At 44.6% G+C, this 18,869-nt stretch overlaps 1 protein-coding gene across 5 annotated transcripts in view; it reads right to left on the reverse strand.

Annotated features, from left to right (window-relative positions):
* TFPI (tissue factor pathway inhibitor) overlaps positions 1 to 16,448 on the reverse strand; it is a 71,915-nt gene extending 55,467 nt beyond the window's left edge. For 3 of the 5 annotated variants that reach the window (XM_070731912.1, XM_070731908.1, XM_070731911.1), the window contains exon 1: positions 5,507 to 5,614. In XM_070731912.1, the coding sequence (XP_070588013.1) occupies positions 5,507 to 5,540 (34 nt within the window). In that variant the 5' untranslated portion in view covers positions 5,541 to 5,614. Of the gene's footprint in view, positions 1 to 5,506; positions 5,615 to 16,062 lie in introns of those variants that run through there. The other 2 variants (XM_070731909.1, XM_070731910.1) reach the window with 2 other exon arrangements.
* Positions 16,449 to 18,869: the final 2,421 nt, after the last annotated feature.

Genomic DNA, 18,869 nt, shown 5'->3' on the forward strand with positions numbered 1-18,869 from the left:
CCTATGTGTCAGCGAGGCCATGGCCTCATCGCAGGCTGACACGTCGCTTCGTGCCTTCCAGTTCACTGATCTAGCCTTTAGGCAGGGCGGGTGCCTCCCTTTTGGTGAGACATTCCAAGACAGATCAGTTGCACAGAGGGGTTAGGATAGAGCTTAGTGCGGCCACCGACCAGTCTGTGTGCCCGGTGGCTGCTCTGCAGCATTTTTGTAGCTTGAGGGGGCCGGGGCAAGGGTACCTGTTTAAACACCAGGACGGTACCCCTCTGACACGTTATCAATTCTGGGTTTTAGTGTCCAGAGCCATGGCTAAGGTAGGCATAGATCCCACCGGTTATGGAACGCACTCATTACGCATCGGCGCCACCACTAGCGCGGCACTTTCAGGTTTCCCGGCCCAGAGGATTCGGGAGATCGGCTGCTGGCGGTCAGCAGCATATTTGGGTTATGTTAGGCTGGCTGAGGATCCAGGACATGGCTTAGGCTAGGTAACCTCTCTGTGTCCTCTTCCAGGTAGCCATGCCAGCACGAAACCGACGGCGTTGCTTTGCGGCCACAGCATGATTTTTTGGGCCGGCCGCTCAGCAGCCAGAAGCGCCGTGGGGACCCAGCTGGGCTTGGGCCGTTGGGTCAATATCGTGTGGATGGGAAGGAGAGGTATGCGGTGGGAGAGCCTTCTACTGCAGTTGCTGGGAGGGCGGCATCCCAATGCTGCGCCCAGAGGTACTGGGAGGGCGGCATCCCATTGCTGCGCCCAGGAGGGACTGGGAGGGCGGCATCCCATTGCTGCGCCCAGATGGCTGGTCTTGCACCTCGGTGGCAATGACCTGTGCCTGCTTGGAGGTCTGCCATTGATCTGCCAGGCGCGCAAAGACCTGCGGTGGCTTCGCACTGTGTGGCCCAACACGTAAGTAGTGTGGTCAGAGATCCTCCCAAGGATCACGTGGAGGGACGCCATTTCCCTTAGGGCCATTCACCGGGTTAGGCGGAGAGTAAATAAGGCCCTGGGTAGGATAGTCAGGGAATTAGGTGGGGTTGTAGTGGCCCATCCCCTCATCACTGTAGATCGGCTGTGGCTTTACCGGGCCGATGGCGTTCACCTGTCAGAACAGGGGAACACCATTTTCTTACAGGACCTGCAGCGGTCTCTGCGTGAGCTGGCGCAGTTAGAGGGGGGAGTCGGGGGGCCAAGATAGAGATCTGACCCCCGCTCCATGGCAGGTTAGGGGCGGAAAACTGGGTGGTGGTTTAGCAACTGCGTGTTCTCCGTTGGGCATCTTTGGGGATGATTGACAGGTTCTCTCCAAGCTTGTGGTTTTGGTGACCTGAGCAGTTGGGGGGAACCTGTCTTTGGGGCCCGCACCTTTAAGTCCCCTGTTAGGGGTTAGCCGGCGGGACCCCCCTCATGCAAGTGCATGGCAGGGTCTCAGGTGAGGGAGGGGTCCCTCACCTGGACTAGCATGGAGCTACGCCCATATGTTGCCCAGGAAGTTTATGTGATGTCATTTTCCGCCCCGGAAGCAATTATTTGCCCCTGCAGGTCCATTGTTTGGGTCATAGTTAGGTATGTTAATTTATGCTAATTTAGTTGAATAAATTATGCTAATTTATTTCAATAAAAATGACCCAGTTTAAATCCAGCTCTTGTGTCCGTGTTGTTACTCCGTCTCTTCTGCAATATCTAGACTGTACAAGCCAGACTCAACTAGAGTAATGTAAAAGCTTTTCCCATTTTGGAGAAATCTGTTATGTGGTTACAAATGAGTCAGAGCAAATTTCCACACTAAATATTGTTTAACCAAGATTCCAAGGCACTTAATTTGGAAATAGTTCAAACCAATTATTAATGCTATATCTTATTATTTAATCACAGTTTCATATTAAATCACAGCTTCAATCTGTATTGCAAGAAATTCCTTGGAAGATTCAGGATTAGGAAAGAAGGATTGTAGAGATGATAAGTCAGCCTGTCTTGTAGAAGCCAGCAGTATATAGTGATATGACATTAGTAAGCAGCAAAGAATGTGAAAGTGTTAATGCATTATTAATGCAGTAGAAGATTCAACCTGAAGCTAGGTTTCAGGGAAAGCTTCTTGCTTGAAAAAAGAAAAAAAAACACTCTTCGTATAAAAGCTGAGTAATAAACTAAACACTTTTAAATGCAATCTTATTATGGAAAATGGTGTAAAAGGAAATGGTATGTGTGTGGGGGGGGAGGGGGGAGAGATGGAAATCCCTGAAAATAAATATGTATAATTATGTGTTTCAGTGTACCTACATTTTGTTTTAACTCTTCCATTTGTTCCCTAGTGTCAGATACTTGACCTATTTATTGCACCATCTGGGAGATGCAGAAGCAAGGACTGAAGCTTCCAAAGAATACTCACTCTTTGTGGTTTCCTTCTTCCTTATTTTATATAAATAAAAATGAAACTTGGGCTGAGTAATTTTAAAACGTGTCCTTTTCAAATTTATGCATTATAAAAACAAAAGTGGAAGTCAGTTTTAGTCTTTTGTTTTCTGTCTTCACATGGACTATAACAACCAGGTACTTCTTGAAAAACTGACAAAAGGAAAACTGAAGACCCACAGGACTTGTGCATTAAGATCTCCAACTGAATTAAGATTAATGTGGTCTGTGGATCTTACAATCTTTCAGAACCCAGAAAGGATATATGAGAGATATCCTTTCTCGGCCCCTTTGAAAAAAAGCACCTGTGAGACAACCATGATCTGGATGACTGAGAATCTTCACAAATGGCTGATGGCTTTGTTTTGGATGAGAAATCTTATTCGCAGATGATTTATGCATTTCACAGTCTACCCAATTTCAGCATAAAGATTCCCTATAACATAAGGGGTGGGAAAATGTCTCAAGAGGAAGTGTTAGGTGGGAGAGTAGAACCATTTGCTCACATGAAATCAAGCTCTACCCAAGTAGCTTTTTCGTTCTTTGCTTTTACAAACCATCTCCAAATTTCAGATTATCTCATATTGCCAATATTTTCAAAGACAAGAATCAGGATAAAAAGTACCAAGTCAAACTGTATTGTGAACTGTATATCTTGATCCAATTTTAAAACAAATTGGGAAAATACTTGTCCCTGTGCTCTCTTTAAAAATATTTAATAGGGAGGGAGCACAGTTTTAGGCCTTAATAGACGGCAGAAAAAGACCTCATGGTCCATCTAGTCTGCCCTTATACTATTTCCTGTGTTTTATCTTAGGATGGATATACGTTTATCCCAGGCATGTTTAAATTCAGTTACTGTGGATTTACCAACCACGTCTGCTGGAAGTTTGTTCCAAGGATCTACTACTCTTTCAGTGAAATAATATTTTCTCATGTTGCTTTTGATCTTTTCCCCAACTAACTTCAGATTGTGTCCCCTTGTTCTTGTGTTCACTTTCCTATTAAAAACACTTCCCTCCTGAACCTTATTTAACCTTTTAACATATTTAACCCTGCTGTTCTGTTCGGGTCTGTGAGACCCGAAATCAAGGTTTGAGACCCTGTAAAAAAATTTCCCTGCATATCTGAAACTTGAAATTTCATGACTTTTCATCATTTCAGGGGTTCTCTCTATGAGAATTTTTTTGGGGGGGTGGGAGGTTTCTTTCTTGCTGAAAAAAAACAACTCCCTAATGTTATGTTCCCGGGTCACCCTGACCCGGACCGAAAACTCTTCATTTGCAGTGCTTATGTTTGGTCTTTTTGAAAGCTTTTTTCACTTGGAAAGTAGTCTGAACATTTCTTCACACAATGGAATGAAAATTGAACTGAAAAAATTAATCCTTATTGGTTTATTTTGCCCATAAATGTGCCTCCCCCCCCGTTTTTGTGAAAGTTTTTTCAATTTATGGATAGTTTTGCTTGCAAAATGCAGTCTATTTTACTGGAGTTGGTGTGGGAATGGTACCTTGAACATTTCTGAATATAAGAAAAATATAAAGGAACTGAAAAAAATGATTCTTACTGTTTTTATAACATCAGAAATAAGGCCTCCCCCCCCCCCTGGCTGCTTGCAACAATTTTCACTTTTTATTTTTTTATGCTCCAAATCCGAAATATTCTTTAAAATCTTACGCATTCATTTACTCAATTTAACAATGCTGATCATCAAAAAAATATTTGTGGGGGTGGGGGAAAATTTTTTTTCTTGGCAAAAAAAAAGTCACATTTACTCTGTTCGGGTCATATAGACCCGGATCAAAATGATTTTTTTTAGGTACTTGAATTTGGTCTTTTTGAAAACTTTTTCCACTGGAAAACTAGTTTGAACATTTATTAACATAATGATATGAAAATTGAACTGGAAAAATTGAGACTTATATTTTTATTTTGATCAAAAAGCCCCTCCCCCCATCCTTTTTGAATTTCGTGTCAATTTATATTTTTTAAGGCTACAAATCCCTAAGGAATTTTCCCCCAAAAGGTTTGATATACTAAATTGAACAATCCTGAACATAAGAAAAATATAAATGAACTGAAAAAAATGACTCTTATTGGTTTATTGTTTTATACTCGAGTATAAGCCTACTCGAGTATAAGCCTATTTGAGTATAAGCATGGGGGCCCATTTATGAGCAAAATAAACCAATAAGGATCATTTTTTCAGTTTAATTTTCATATCATTATGTTCAGAAAGGTTCAAGCTACCAATCCCACACCAAAATAGAATAGTAAAATAGAATGCATTTTGCAGGCAAAATTATCAATAAACTCAAAAGTTTTGATATACTAAATTGAACAATCCTAAACATAAGAAAAATAGAAATGAACTGAAAAAAAATGATTCTTATTGGTTTATTTTTGAATATAAGACCATATCATTTTATACTCGAGTATAAGCCTACTCGAGTATAAGCCTATTTGAGTATAAGCATGGGGGCCCATTTATGAGCAAAATAAACCAATAAGGATTAATTTTCTCAGTTCAATTTTCATATCATTGTGTGCAGAAATGTTCAAGCTACCAATCCCACACCAACTTTAGTAAAATAGAATGGATTTTGCAAGCAAAACTATCCATAAATTGAAAAAACTTTCACAAAAACGGGGGGGGAGGCACATTTATGTGCAAAATAAACCAATAAGGATTAATTTTTTCAGTTCAATTTTCATTCCATTGTGTGCAGAAATGTTCAAACATGTTTCCAGGTGAAAAAAGCTTTCAAAAAGACCAAACATAAGCACTGCAAATGAAGAGTTTTCGGTCCGGGTCAGGGTGACCCGGGAACATAACATTAGGAACTTTTTTCGAACAGAACAGCAGGGTTAAATGTTTCGATCATGTCCCCCCTTTTCCTTCTGTCCTCCAGACTATACAGATTGAGTTCATGAAGTCTTTCCTGATACGTTTTATGATTAAGACCTTCCACTATTCTTGTAGCCCGTCTTTGGACCCGTTCAATTTTGTCAATATCTTTTTGTAGGTATTTTTGTCAATATCTTTTTGTAATCCTGAACACATTCTGCATTTGTGCAGTGATCTTCCAAGTCCTTTACCTTTATGATAGAATTTCAGCATATTTTTATCCATGTTTTTTTTAGAAAATAAAATTGTGAGGGATCAATGTTGTCTGAGTTTGAATTACGAAACAGGAAAAGCCACACAGAAGCTATTCAGATAAAACAACACAACACAAGTTAGCCATTAAAAAAACAACAACTAAAAGCACAGCTAAATAACTAGACCACCCAAATTTTAATATATTTCTGACTTATCAGATTATATATGCCTGTCTCCCCTTTAGACCACGTTTTTTTGGAACAGTGTGCTAAATTCTGAAGGAGTTAATACAGGTAATCCTCAATTTACAAAAGTTCACAGATACATTTACAGATACATTCAATTTAGGAATGCATGAACAGAGTCTATCTTAACAATAAATACTCCTTTCTTATTTTACATTATCAAATCTGTAACAATCTTTTCTTCAGCTTTGCCCAGATCCTTAAAATATTTTGCTTACTTGTTTACATAAATACATCCTTAGTTATTTTAACTATGCATGCTTCTGATGGATAGAATTTAAAAAATAAACGTTCCTAGGTTAATTTTGAGCTTCAAAAGCCTTATGTTTTTTCTGTTCAATTTCCTGGGCTGTCACTTTGAATGAGTCACTTTTGTGGCTGTGGAACAACAGGAAGGATAGAATGAAAAACTGAAGAGATAAATGTCTGAAGTTATTAAGGATACAATTTAAATGAAAGATTTTTAAAGGTCTGCAAAGATAGCTGTCAAAGAAGAAAAGATGTCATAACTTTAGTGGTAATCTTTTATTAGAAAAAAATGTTTCTGTGGTTTAGCAAAAGTCCCCTGCCTTTTAATATAGTTGTGTTCATTAGTCACAAGAGATAAGCCTTATGATGACCTTATACATAACCTAACTAATGCAAACTTGGAATATAAATTGGGATTATTCCCTACTATTTCCATGTGCATTTGACACAATAGCTAATTAGCATTTAAACACAATTTATGTGCGTTTGTGTCTGGAATCTTTGTTCATGCCCTGATGTATATACCTTGTCCACATTCATAAAAGATATCTAATGAACTCAGACTTCTCAATGGCAGTTGAATGGCAGAATTTAATGCTTTGCTACAGAAGACTCAAGCTTTAATTTTCATCTCCAGGTAGTGATGGGAAAGCTCTTGCTTAAATGCTAGAACATTGCTGGCAACCAAAAAGAGTAATATTGAACTAGATATACTTAATTCAGTACATGTATACCCCAAACCTATGTATAGGAAGGCAGGACTACACAAGCACAAGTTATCAGGAATTCACTTCACACACTACCAGTCATTTCTATTAAAAAGTATCCTTAAATTCAATGATATTACTTTCAAGTAAAGAGGTCAGGTTGATCTCATTGAGTGGGTCACACAGATTCAGAGTTTTAAAAACAAACGCCTCCAATTGGGTTCACCTGAGGAAGAACCAAAACCTGATGGTTGTTTCCATTTTAATCATGACTATCTCAGTCAAATGTGACAAGCAATAATGTACCCTCAGGACAAAGGTCTATCATTAAACCAACCTATAGCCCAGTGATTGTGAACCTTTTAAATATGGCGTGCCCAAACTGCGTGTGAGTGCATGCACAAACAATAAGGTTCATGCGCAGCAGAATCCTGAAGACCAGTTGGCCAGAAGGAGGCGGGGCATCCCAACACCGGCAGCATGATAAGAGGTAAGATCTTTTTCATTTGTGAGCTTCTGTTTCCCTGCAAACAGAAGCTCATGAAAGAAACGCCACAAATATCTGACCTAGAGCAACGGTGCATATGCCAGCAGAGAAGGCTCTATTGTGCCGCCTATGGCACACATGCCATAGGTTCATCATCACAGCTATAGACCTATCTGTATCTACATCTATATATCTATTTCCATATCTATATCAATTTGGTATTGATATATTGATAGGTCTATCATTAAACCACAAACTATAGTTCAAATAAATTTCTACGATCCTCAATGTCTTCATAGCTGAGCACTGAATCCTAATACAGGATAATATATAATGGCACATGAAAAAGTAACTAATTAGTTATATGAAACTATCTTTATTTTGTGAAACAATAAGGCTTATCAGAGATGACCCAATCACACAGATAACTTATCAGTACATTTTCCAGTAGGAAATTTTCCAATCTGCAGGAAATAAAACAATGAGAAAACAGTCTTTGATTTAAAATGTGATTTGGCTAGTAATGCATTTTGCTTTAATGCTGGTTAAATATTAGACCGACTTTAAAATCAGCAGCATCCTTTAGGGAGTTTTTCATTGCAGGACAAATATTTGAATTCTGGAAAACAGTATTTGTGCAAGTATTTCATTTCTCTAGAGAGGCAAAGTTTTAAATGAATATGGTTGCTCTAAAGTTAGGAAAATTGCATGCAGAGGCAAAGTTTTAAATGAATATGGTTGCTCTAAAGTTAGGAAAATTGCATGCAGATGTTGATATTTAGAGAGCTTTGGATAGGATGCCATAGAAAATTATAAGAGAGTTCTGCTGGCAATTTTAAATCAAACTCTAGAATGAGAGAAAACTCGGAGTGGGAATTAACTTTAGATTTGAATGGATCATATTATAATTCTATATACTTTCTATTTCGTGTAGAAATGTCACAGGAAATTGCATAGCTAATGTTGCCCATGTGCATGACATCTTTAGAACTTCAAAGATTATCGCCGGCTCGACTTACCGGCCACGGCGCTTTTGCTGAAGGGCCGGGCAGACACCGGACTCTTCATGGCGGCCGCCATTTTGTTTTCGGCCGAAATCTCGCGAGACGAGATTTCGGCCGGGAAAGCCAGGCCCACGTGGCCTGGAATGACGTGGGGACCGGGCGGGGCTTGCTGGCCCTATTTAAGGGCCGCAGGCCCTGGGCCAAGCCTGTTCGCCCGGACCCAGTCAAAGGAGCAGACACTTGGCTGTCTGCTCCTGGAGCCTTTCGGCGGCCGCGTGGAGGCGGCCGTCGCTTTGGAGGCCTCGTTGGAGGCTGGAGGTGGCCTGCTCGTCGTGTGGCAGCAGGCTTCGGCCCATCCGAGGCTGGCGGTCTGCCCATCTTCCGAGGAGCTCTTGGGCAGCAACGGGCTTGCGGAGGAGTCCTGTGTGAGGCCTCCCACCCCCACCCAGCTGAAAGGCGGCCGCGTGTTGCGGTCGCCATTTTGAGAGCCTCATCGGAGGCTCGGGGGAATGGTTGGTGGGCTTCGGGTCCGGCGGGAAGGCCAGGCCTGGTGCCGTTTGGCTGTTGCCCCCCCTAGTCCTGGGGGGGGGGATTGTTCTGGAAGCCCCCTTGGGGACGTGGGGGGCTCGGGCGGAGGGCTCGCGTGTGCGGCCCCTCCCGTTTCGTGGGCCCCGAAAAACACGAACATAAATAAACATAAAAAATATAAAAATGGAGGACAGTTGGGCCCATGGCGGCAGCTTCTTGCTGCTGCGCTGCCTGTTTGGGCAGAGGCCTTTTGCTGCCCTCTTGGGGCCCGGGTGGCCCCGGTTCCTTCATGGGTAAAATTAAATAAATGTGTTCGTATCATTCGCATTTACTTATTTTTGCTGATTTTCATTATTCAACCACTATTCCCTCTTTCACCAAAAGGGAAACATAAGGACATGAACCGAAACATAGCTTTTTACATGCTAAAATCAGAATGATTTGCAGACTGAAAGCTTTAATATAAATATACAAGATTATATTAATAATAATGGGACTGATGATGGTTGCAATTATTTCACATATTTACATGGCACCATGGACATGGCAAGAGAGACCCATTGATCCCTCTGGTCTGCCCTTGTTCGGTTCTGTATTTTATCTTGGGATGGATATATGTTTATCCCAGGCATGTTTGAATTCTGTTGCTGTGGATTCATCTGCCGGGCCTGCTGGAAGTTTGTTCCAAGCCTTTGCTATTTTAGTGAAGTCATGGACAAACTTCAGTACAGTTATGGTCTAACTTAATTAATTAAATATTGTTGCCACTCGGTCCCAGTTTCTTGGGGCTTTTTGTTTCAGGGAGGGGGACACCTGTACCCAGGTTTGCCCCCCCCCTGGCTCCTAGTGCAGGGACACAGGCCCCTGGGGCTGCTTTTGCCCGGGCCTGGTGTGTCAGGGGCGGGGGGTTTGACCCCGCCATGCCAGGCTGTAGGGCCTTCGCCCCTTCTGACGGCTTACCCGTCGGGGCCAGGTTGTTTGGACTTGGGGGCCACCACAGGGTGGGACCCGTTCACTGCATGTCATGGGTTTGCTGCAGAGGGGCTTGTTTTCCCCCTTTTGTATGTACAGCCATGCGTGTGGGAAGGCGGGGCTCCCATGCCGCTTCAATGTGCCCCTGCCCCTAAAAGGGGACGGTTAGGAGGGAAGGGGGTCCAGGGCACAAACCCCACCTACTGGGGGGAAAGCTGGGCCCTGCCCAATTAATTTACAAAACAACAACAACAACAACCTTGGGGTTGGTTGAGGGACGACCACCCTCGCTCGAGAGCGGCTGCTCTCTTGCTAGGTTTCTCCAAGGGATTCAGGATCCCTTACATGGGTTCGAGCAAGCCTTTGGGTTCAACAACCACAGGTTGGTTGTGGGGCATGACGGCATTGTTCGGTCCGGAATAGCATAAGAGGTGGCCATGGGGAGGGGCCTTGGGCCCTTCCCGGAGCCGCCCTTCCCGAATCTTGGGGTCTCCCCATTGGGGGGTCCCCTGCAAGGTGGGTGATGAATTTAGGTTGATTCACCACTTGTCTTTTCTTAAAAGGGAGTCAGTGAAGGATTTCGTTCCTGGCGAACTTTATTTAGTCCGGCTCGCATCCTTTGATGCGGTCGTGGCCATGGTAAGGCAGTGTGGGGTTGGAGCCCTTATGGATAAATGCGACATTAAGTCAGCATCCCGGCTCTTCCCCATGCACCCGGACGGCTTCGGGCTTTTGGGCTTCCATTTCATAGGTGTTTTTATGTGGTCGGGGTTTTACCCACGGGTGGCTCCGTCTCATGCTCTCTTTTGGGAGAGCTCGAGCACCTTCTTGGAGTGGGCGCTCAGGAGGCGCAGCGGTCTGGGCTCGGCGTTCACTACCTCGAGGGTTTCTTGGTGGCGGGGACTGCGCGGGCAGAGCACTGCTTTGCTCTGCTGCGGGTCTTCGTAGCCCTTTGGCTCTGTTGGGGGTGCCTTTAGCCCCTGCGGGGACTGAGGGCCCCGCCACCGGGATTACCTTCCTCGGTATTGAATTGGACTCTGAGGTGCAATCTTCTAGATTGCCCCTGGACAAGTTGACTAAAATTAGGGATAACCTGGGTACGGTTCGGGGCTGCAGAAAGGTCACCCTTTGGCAGCTCCAGAAACTAGTTGGGATACTTAATTGCCCGCCGGGTCGTGGTGCCGGGCAGGGGTTTTTTCTAAGTGGTTATATGCTGCGAGGAAGGGGCTCCGTGCCCCATCATCGTACCCGCTTATGTGCAGGGGTCAGGGCTGACCTCTGCGGGTGGCGGGAGTCTTTGAAAATTTTAGGGGGTTGTCTTTTTGGAGGCAAGAGCTTCTTTTGGAAGCTGTAATGCAGTTGTGTTCTGATGCTACAGGGACCTGTGTAGGTGCAGGGTTGTGTTAGGTGACCAGCGGTGCTGGTCTGCGTGGCCTCCAGAATGGAGGGCCTCTTCATTGGTAAGGATTTGACCTTTTTTGGGAGCTCTTCCCCTTGATAGTGGCCCTAGAGCCTTGGGGTGAGCAGTTTAGGGCAAGACTGTGCATTTTGGTGCGACAGCCTTGTGGTTGTCCACGTTGTGAACGCCCTGTCCTCTAAGAGTGACAGGGTCATGCGGTTTTTTCGCCATTTTGTGCACAGGTCCTTGTCCCTGAACACATTGTTTTTGTCTAGACATGTCCCCGGGTTAGATAACGGGGTTGCTGACGCCTTGTCCCGTGGTCAGTGTCCCGGTTTCGGACCCTGGCCCCGTGGGCACGTGTGTCGCCAGAGGTTTCTTCCTGTCCACCTTTGGAGCCTGGGTGGGCTCCTGGGCAGTGGAGAGTAGAGGCTTGCTGGGCTACGGCATTCTCGGGAGTGTCTGGCACTCTGGGGGGCTTAGCAGCAGGCAGGTGAAGAGTTTGGGGATTGCATGGCAGTATACGGGTTACCCCTATAGCTGGCCTGCCCCAGTTGTGTACCCGGCCATATTTGTGTCCAGCTTAGGCAGCGTGGCCTTTCAGTTAGGACGATTATGGTCCAGGTTGGCCGGCTTCGCCTTTTGTCTAAGGCGGGGGCGGGGTTATTGATTTACGGTGACTTCCGCATTGTGATGGTGCGGAAGGTTGGGCCAGGGCCTTATCGCAGGCCGTCAGGTCATTTTGTACCTTCCACCTCATTACCTCAGTTAGGTGGGGCTAGTATGTAGGGTTTGGCCAGGCCAAGTATGGATCCCGCCATTAGGGAACGTTGTTCTCGAGAGGCGCCGCCACTAGTGCGGTACCGGCGTTCTCGATACGGAGGATTCGGGGAAGTCGACCGCTGGCGGTCAACGGCCTGTTTTAGGGTACGAACGGCCTGTTGAGGGTCCGGGGTAAGATCTTAGGCCAGGTTCCCCTTTGGTCCCTTTCTATTCGACCCCGCCAGGACGCAACCGAGGGTGTTGCTTTGGGTCATGAGCGCTCCGAGACCACTCAGCAACAAGGTACCGTCGGGGGTGGGGACCCTGCCGTCGTGGCGGCTGGGTCCTTGTTGTCTGGCGGGGAGACAGGGTGTGCGGTGGGACGGGCGTTTCTACTGCTATTGCTGGGAAGGCGGCATCCCATTGCTGCGCCCAGGTGGTCCTGGGAGGGCGGCATCCCATTGCTGCGCCCAGGAGGTGCTGGGAGGGCGACATCCCGTTGTTGCGCCCAGTTGGTCCTGGGAGGGCGGCATCCCATTGCTGTGCCCAGGTGGTGTCGGGGGGCGGCATCCCATTGCTGCCCCAGTTGGGCTGGGAGGGCGGCATTTCATTGCCGCGCCCAGTCGGTGGCCAGGGGCGGCATCCCATTGTTGCGCTCAGAGGTGTGCTGGGAGGGCGGCATCCCATTGCTGCGCCCAGTTGGTGCTGGGAGGGCGGCATCCCATTGCTGCGCCCAGTCGGTGCCGGGGGTCGGCATCCCATTGCTGCGCCTGGATGTGTGCTGGGAGGGCGGCATCCCATTGCTGCGCCCAGTCGGTGCTGGGAGGGCGGCATCCCATTGCTGCGCCCAGTTAGTGCCGGGGGCGGCATCCCATTGCTGTGCCTGGTTGTGTGCTGGGAGGGCGGCATCCCATTGCTGCGCCCAGTTGGTGCTGGGAGGGCGGCATCCCATTGCTGCGCCCAGTTAGTGCCGGGGGCGGCATCCCATTGCTGTGCCTGGTTGTGTGCTGGGAGGGCGGCATCCCATTGCTGCGCCCAGTTGGTGCTGGGAGGGCGGCATCCCATTGCTGCGCCCAGATGGTACTGGGAGGGCTGCATCCTCTGGCGGCGCCCCGGTGGTGGGTCTTGCACCTGGTGGCAAGGACCTGTGTGGGCCTGGGGGTCTACTTCAGATCTGCCAGGCTCGCGTTGCCTGCGGTGGCTTCGCACTGTGTGCCCCTCCACGCAGGGGGGTGGTCGAGATCCTCACGGGGATCGCTTGGTGGGACGCCATTTCCCTTAGGGCCCTTCACCGGGTTAGGAGGGGAGTTAAGGCCCGGGGTACGGTAGTCAGAGGGTTAGGCGGGGTGGTTGTGGCCCATCCCCGCATCACCATAGATCAGCTGTGGCTTTACCTGGCTGCTGGTCTTCCTCTGTCAGATCTGAGGAACACCACTTTTTTACAGGACCTGCAGTGTCTCTGCGTGAGCTGGCGCAGTTAGAGGGGGGAGTCGGGGGGCCAAGATAGAGATCTGACCCCCGCTCCGTGGCAGGTTAGGGGCGGAAATCTGGGTGGTGGTTCAGCAACTGCGCGTTCTCCCTTGGGCATCTTTGGGGATGATTGACAGGTTCTCTCCAAGCTCATGGTGGGTGCTACCTGCGCACTTGGGGGGAACCTGTCTTTGGGTCCCGCTATTGAAGTCCCAGGGTAGGGGTGAGCCGGCGGGACCCCCCTCATGCGAGTGCATGGCAGGGTCTCAGGTGAGGGAGAGGTCCCTCACCTGGACCAGCATCGACTACGCCCTTAGTTGCCCAGGAATGTTGACCTTTTACGTCATTTCCGCCCCGGAAGTGTTTGTTTGACCCTGCAGGTCCACTGTTTCCGGGTCATAGTTGAATATGTTGATTTATGCAAATTTATGCTAATTCATGCTAATTTAATTAATAAATTATGCAAATTTATTTTAATAAAAATGACCCAAGTTTAAATCCAGCTCTGGTGTCCGTGTCGTTACTCCGTCTCTTCTGCAATAGTATTTCATAGCCCTTCCTTAGAAAAACCCTACTGAGAATAACTCTTTGAACCAAAGGAAATCCTTTTTTTTAATCAAATAAAGGAAATTTGCTGCACAAAGGATATTTATTAGATGCTATGTTCAAGGTTGTTTACAAAAGCAACTTTCATATACCATGCATGTTAAAATTTAGGATTAACCTAATGGGCATCCAGGTATATGTGTGACATTATTATGCAAATGTCATGAATTATATACTTGCATCTGCTTTTTTCCTGCCAAGCTGTCCTAGTTTTACTTCTTTTAGTTATTTACAGTATTATTTTTAATTTTTACCTTGCCTTTATCATTTTTATAAATAATTCAAAGTGGGAATTCATACTAATAATACTCCATCCTCCTATTTTGCCTACAACAACAATCCTGTCAGATGGGTTGGACTGAGAGAGAAGGACTACCCCCAAAATCACCCAGATGGCTTTCATGCCTAAAGTGGAACTAATACTGCACTCAGAATATCCTGGTTTCTGTGAAGCAGTATCTTCACCACAATGCCAAACTGACTCTTGATTCTTCCCAGATATAATAATAGGAGACAGGAGAAAGCTAATGAAGGGAGGAGGATGCTAGGCAGAAAAGTAACTCCGTATAAGTAAATTCAAGACTATTAATCTGAAGGGATTCAAAATCAATGGCAGATTAAATGAGATAGCAGCCTTTTGGCTATTGGGAAGACATGTTTACTTTTATTTATTAGAGTTCTATAATTACTTTCTCTTCTCGGTCTGAAACACTCATCAAACCCAATTTAAGACAAAAGTAATAGATAAAAACAGTTAGGATTATAGATTAAAATTAACATTAATAGCAATTATAAAAGCAAGTAATAAAATGATCTAACAATTCCAAGCTTGGCAAAGAGATATACCTATACAGGACTCCAAATACTAAGAAGGGCAAACACAGATCCCAGGGGAATAGGGTCTAGGAGGGTCTAGGCATCTAAGAGCAATTAGGATAAGATTGCTTAACATTCTCTTGCATGTTGAAAGAACAAGCCTCTGACTTCAGAAGGAACAGAGCTTCTTCTGCCAATCATATCAACTGGACAGGTGTAAAATGGGAGAGATGGCTTCATAGAAACCTAAGCCCTTTTGAGTTTTATCAGGCAAGACCAACTTCGCCTGGTAAATCAGTACCCATCTTTCAGTATAGACATAATCTCTTCCCTTTCCCTTGCATTTGTTAACAACTAAAATTATTAAAGTTATCATTAAGTGTTGTATCTTATCATTCTTGACAAACTTATCTTTTATGTACACTGAGGGAATATGCACCAAGACAAATTCCTTATGTGTCCAATCATACTTGGCCAATAAAATTTTATTTTTTCTATTCTATTCTATTCTATTCCATTCTACTCTATTCTACTCTATTCTATTGTGCTTTCCACCGTGTAATAACTTCTTCTCTCTCAAACTGTCAAGTACATTTCATTGAACTCTATGATGATTATACCTAAGAGAATTGCAACATAAAACCTTCTCTTTTCCCTCCAGTTTAATACAGATTTTTTTATTTATCGTCAGCTTTCTTTTATACAAATGTCATAGACAAAATGTATCACCAACTGCACTAAAACTTGTTTCATGGAAATAGTGGCTGATGAACTATTGCATTCTTCCTTGGTTCCCATTCACACATATATGTACTTGAATAAATTCCTTTCCTTTGTAGATTACTTTGAAACAGCTTCTTAAGTACATAAGATCTTCATAATATCATACCCTTGCCTTGGGATTGAATTCTGAATTAATATACACAAGAGAGAATCCCAAGGAAATCTCTTGTAAATGATGTTGCAGACAATTGATGATGTGCAGAGCCAAGAAAATAAATACTTTAAATCTAAACGATGAAAACATTTATTTTCTCCCAAGCTCTCTATGGAAAATCTGGCTATTTACATTGCCAACTGTTTGTATTTATCTGCTTTAAAAGTTTGGGTCTATGAAAACATTACTCACTGTCCTTGCTCAGGTATCCTTCCAGCCAAATTACACTGCCGTTTTAATTTTGCACTCAGTACACAAAAGCAGCCTTCGACAACATCAATAAATCTGACATCTGACACTCATCTGGCAACAATGCTTACCCAGCCAGAGAAATAACATGGAAAAAACAACAACATCGCTATTGTCTTACCACCAAACTGCTTGCAGGGCTGAAAAACGTCCCCAAAGTTATCACAAGATTCCAGGAAGACTTCGGTATTTGTTTCTTCCAGAAGGCAGGGCCTGGGGGTGGAGGGGAGGGGGAGGAAAAAGACAAAGGGAGGAATATAATCTGATCTTATTACCAGACTTTCCAATAGACTAGCTGGCAGTGGGGGGAAGGATGAATCTGAACAAACTGCTTCTGAAGTTGCTCCTTTATACTGTGCAGAAAACCTTGGAATCCCAAGGAGTACGCCTGGCAAGGATTAACAGCAGAGCTTCCGGTTCAAAGCATGCTGATCATCTTCCTGTGAAATTATCTTGCACCTCTCCCTCCAGGAAAGCACTTTCTCTGTCATAGGCTTTTCAGTATGTAGGAGGCAGGATGAGCAGCCCTTCTGACTAATTTCAGGCTGTCTTCTCTGATTAGCCACCTCCCTTTTTGTCCCAAACAAGGAGTGTAAATTGATCTTGAGACTCTCTCTCCAGCAATGGGTTTTCTGCATGCCTTGGATCTGGGCTACTGCTATAGAATCCCTATAAGGTTCTGTGGTTTCCAGCCCTCCCTATAATCAGAAGACTTTGTCTTTTGGCAAATAAACAGAGTTCCTGCCTGTTTCTCTCTTCACCTCCCCCCCAAAAGAATATTCAAGGTATCTTTTTAGTGTTTAAAATCCAGACAAAGCATGCATATACGTGGACATGGTAATCTTCTGGTTTTGCTATCTGCTCCTCCCACTCAAAGATGGGCAGGAATCTTACTGCTCATGAACCTAGAAGGAATTAGGCAGAAATATTAGGCAAAAAACCAGGCTTTCCTAAAAAAATTAAGAAAAAAACATTTGCAACTATGAAAAAAGTCCAGGATGGGGGTTATAATGCTCTCTCTCTCTGTGTGTGTAGGTTTAGCCTTTCCTTCTCTTCATATTCCTATTGCAAATAAATCTCCTGCTCCCCCCCCCCCCCAACTGTACTCTGAAAAGTGACGATTTTTCATGAAACTGTGCCAAGATAATATTTCTCCCAGAGTGTCACAGACCTCATTCCTGTTGGGGCATGTTACTAACAACTACTGGGTAAAAAGGAAGTTGTTGGCTAATATGATCCTGAATTAAGCAGATGGTCTGGCTCTCACCCAGACACAAAGACCTACGGCCATCATTCCTTTTCCCTTCCTCCCACTCACAATTCTGCTTAGCTAAGTCAGTTAAGTCCAGTTGTTCCATGTTGAGATAACATACTCTCAAATGCTGAAGATGGTAACAGCAGGAACATGTTTTTGAAACCACAAGCTGTTGCAACGTCATTGAATATAAACATGCAGGCAGAAGACTGATCAGTAAGTTTGCAGTTTTGTCAACTGCAAAAAGATGACTATCGTAGGAGAGTTTATTTTCAGTAGACTTCTGTTTTTCCTGCATCTATATGAGCATTTTTAAACAGTCATGAAAGTCAACAGGTGGGAAGCATTGGAAGCAAGGAACTAATATGATGTTTGTGCAACAGAAAATTATGGTTTTAGAGTAAAAAATAACCCACAACTCAGGGACATGGGAAACTCCTTAGTTACAATTTTTCCCCAAACAGCAGCTTGTAATGACAGTTGCCCCAGGACTCCTGACAAAGATCATCTTTGGCTCTGATATGTGACTTTTTGTCAATGACATAAAGCCTGTACCAGACATAGACTTACCAGTCTGAGTCATTTCAGTGCCTGGCCTCTCATTTAATCATAATATTATGGACATTCTTTAATTACCTTATATGTCATTTCCTGTGTCACAAACACATCGATCAAAGCAATAGATGAAACATAGTGGTCACTTCAGCTCCAGTAAGTCTAACCCATATTTCTTGATCAAATAAAGGAACTAAAACACATTTACTTTTCACCTTTTGTACTACCTGAAATTTATATTATTTATTGATTTCAAATATAAAATATGTTTATCAGTTTACTGGGCTGTCCAATTCCAAAATGATTCCAATTGTTTTTGTGATATATCAAAAGGAATAATAATGTTATATAAAACACTGCAATTGTGTAAGCTTAGCGACTTGACACATTTCCATATCACTCTTCTTACAAAGATTTTAAAAAATTATGCATGGATATTTGTGCCGGATGCGGAGTGAGAACACAGAGACAAAGCTGGATTTAAAATGGGTCACTTTATTAAGTTGAATATAAACTTAATTAATTAAACAAACGTAACTGGGACCTGCAGAGGTCACTAAAGCTTTTGCGGCAGAAATTATGTAATAAAACATTCCTTGGCAACTATGGGTGTAGCTCCCTGCTGATCCAGGTGAAGGGGACCATGCCTTCACCTGTATCCTAGCCATGCTACACATGTGGGGAGGCTTGCCATTCAATCCCCAACTGGTTATTGGATGGGGCGAAACCCAGGGGCACCCCCTCCCCAATCGCTCAGGCTGGTGAGACACCATGAGCTCTTGGAGAGAGTCTGCCCATCATCTTCAAAGATGCCCAAATGAAAACACGCAGTTGCTAACCACCGCCCAATTTCCGCCCTAACCTGCCAAGGAGGCGGGGGCAGATCTTGGCCCCCTGACTCCCCCCTCAAACTGTGCCAACTCCCACAGGCACCTCTGCAGGTCCTGTAAAAAGATGGCGTTACCTTTCTCTGACAGGTGAATGCCGTCAGCATGATAAAACCATGGCTTATCAATACTGATGCAGAGATGTCCCCAACTCTAAAACAATTTTGCCTATGGCCTTATTCGCCTTCTTTCTGACCCTGTGAATAGCCCTCTGGGAGATGGCATCCCTCC

The sequence above is a fragment of the Erythrolamprus reginae genome, chromosome 1, assembly GCF_031021105.1.
Source record: "Erythrolamprus reginae isolate rEryReg1 chromosome 1, rEryReg1.hap1, whole genome shotgun sequence".
Classification (NCBI taxonomy): Eukaryota; Metazoa; Chordata; class Lepidosauria; order Squamata; family Dipsadidae; genus Erythrolamprus; species Erythrolamprus reginae.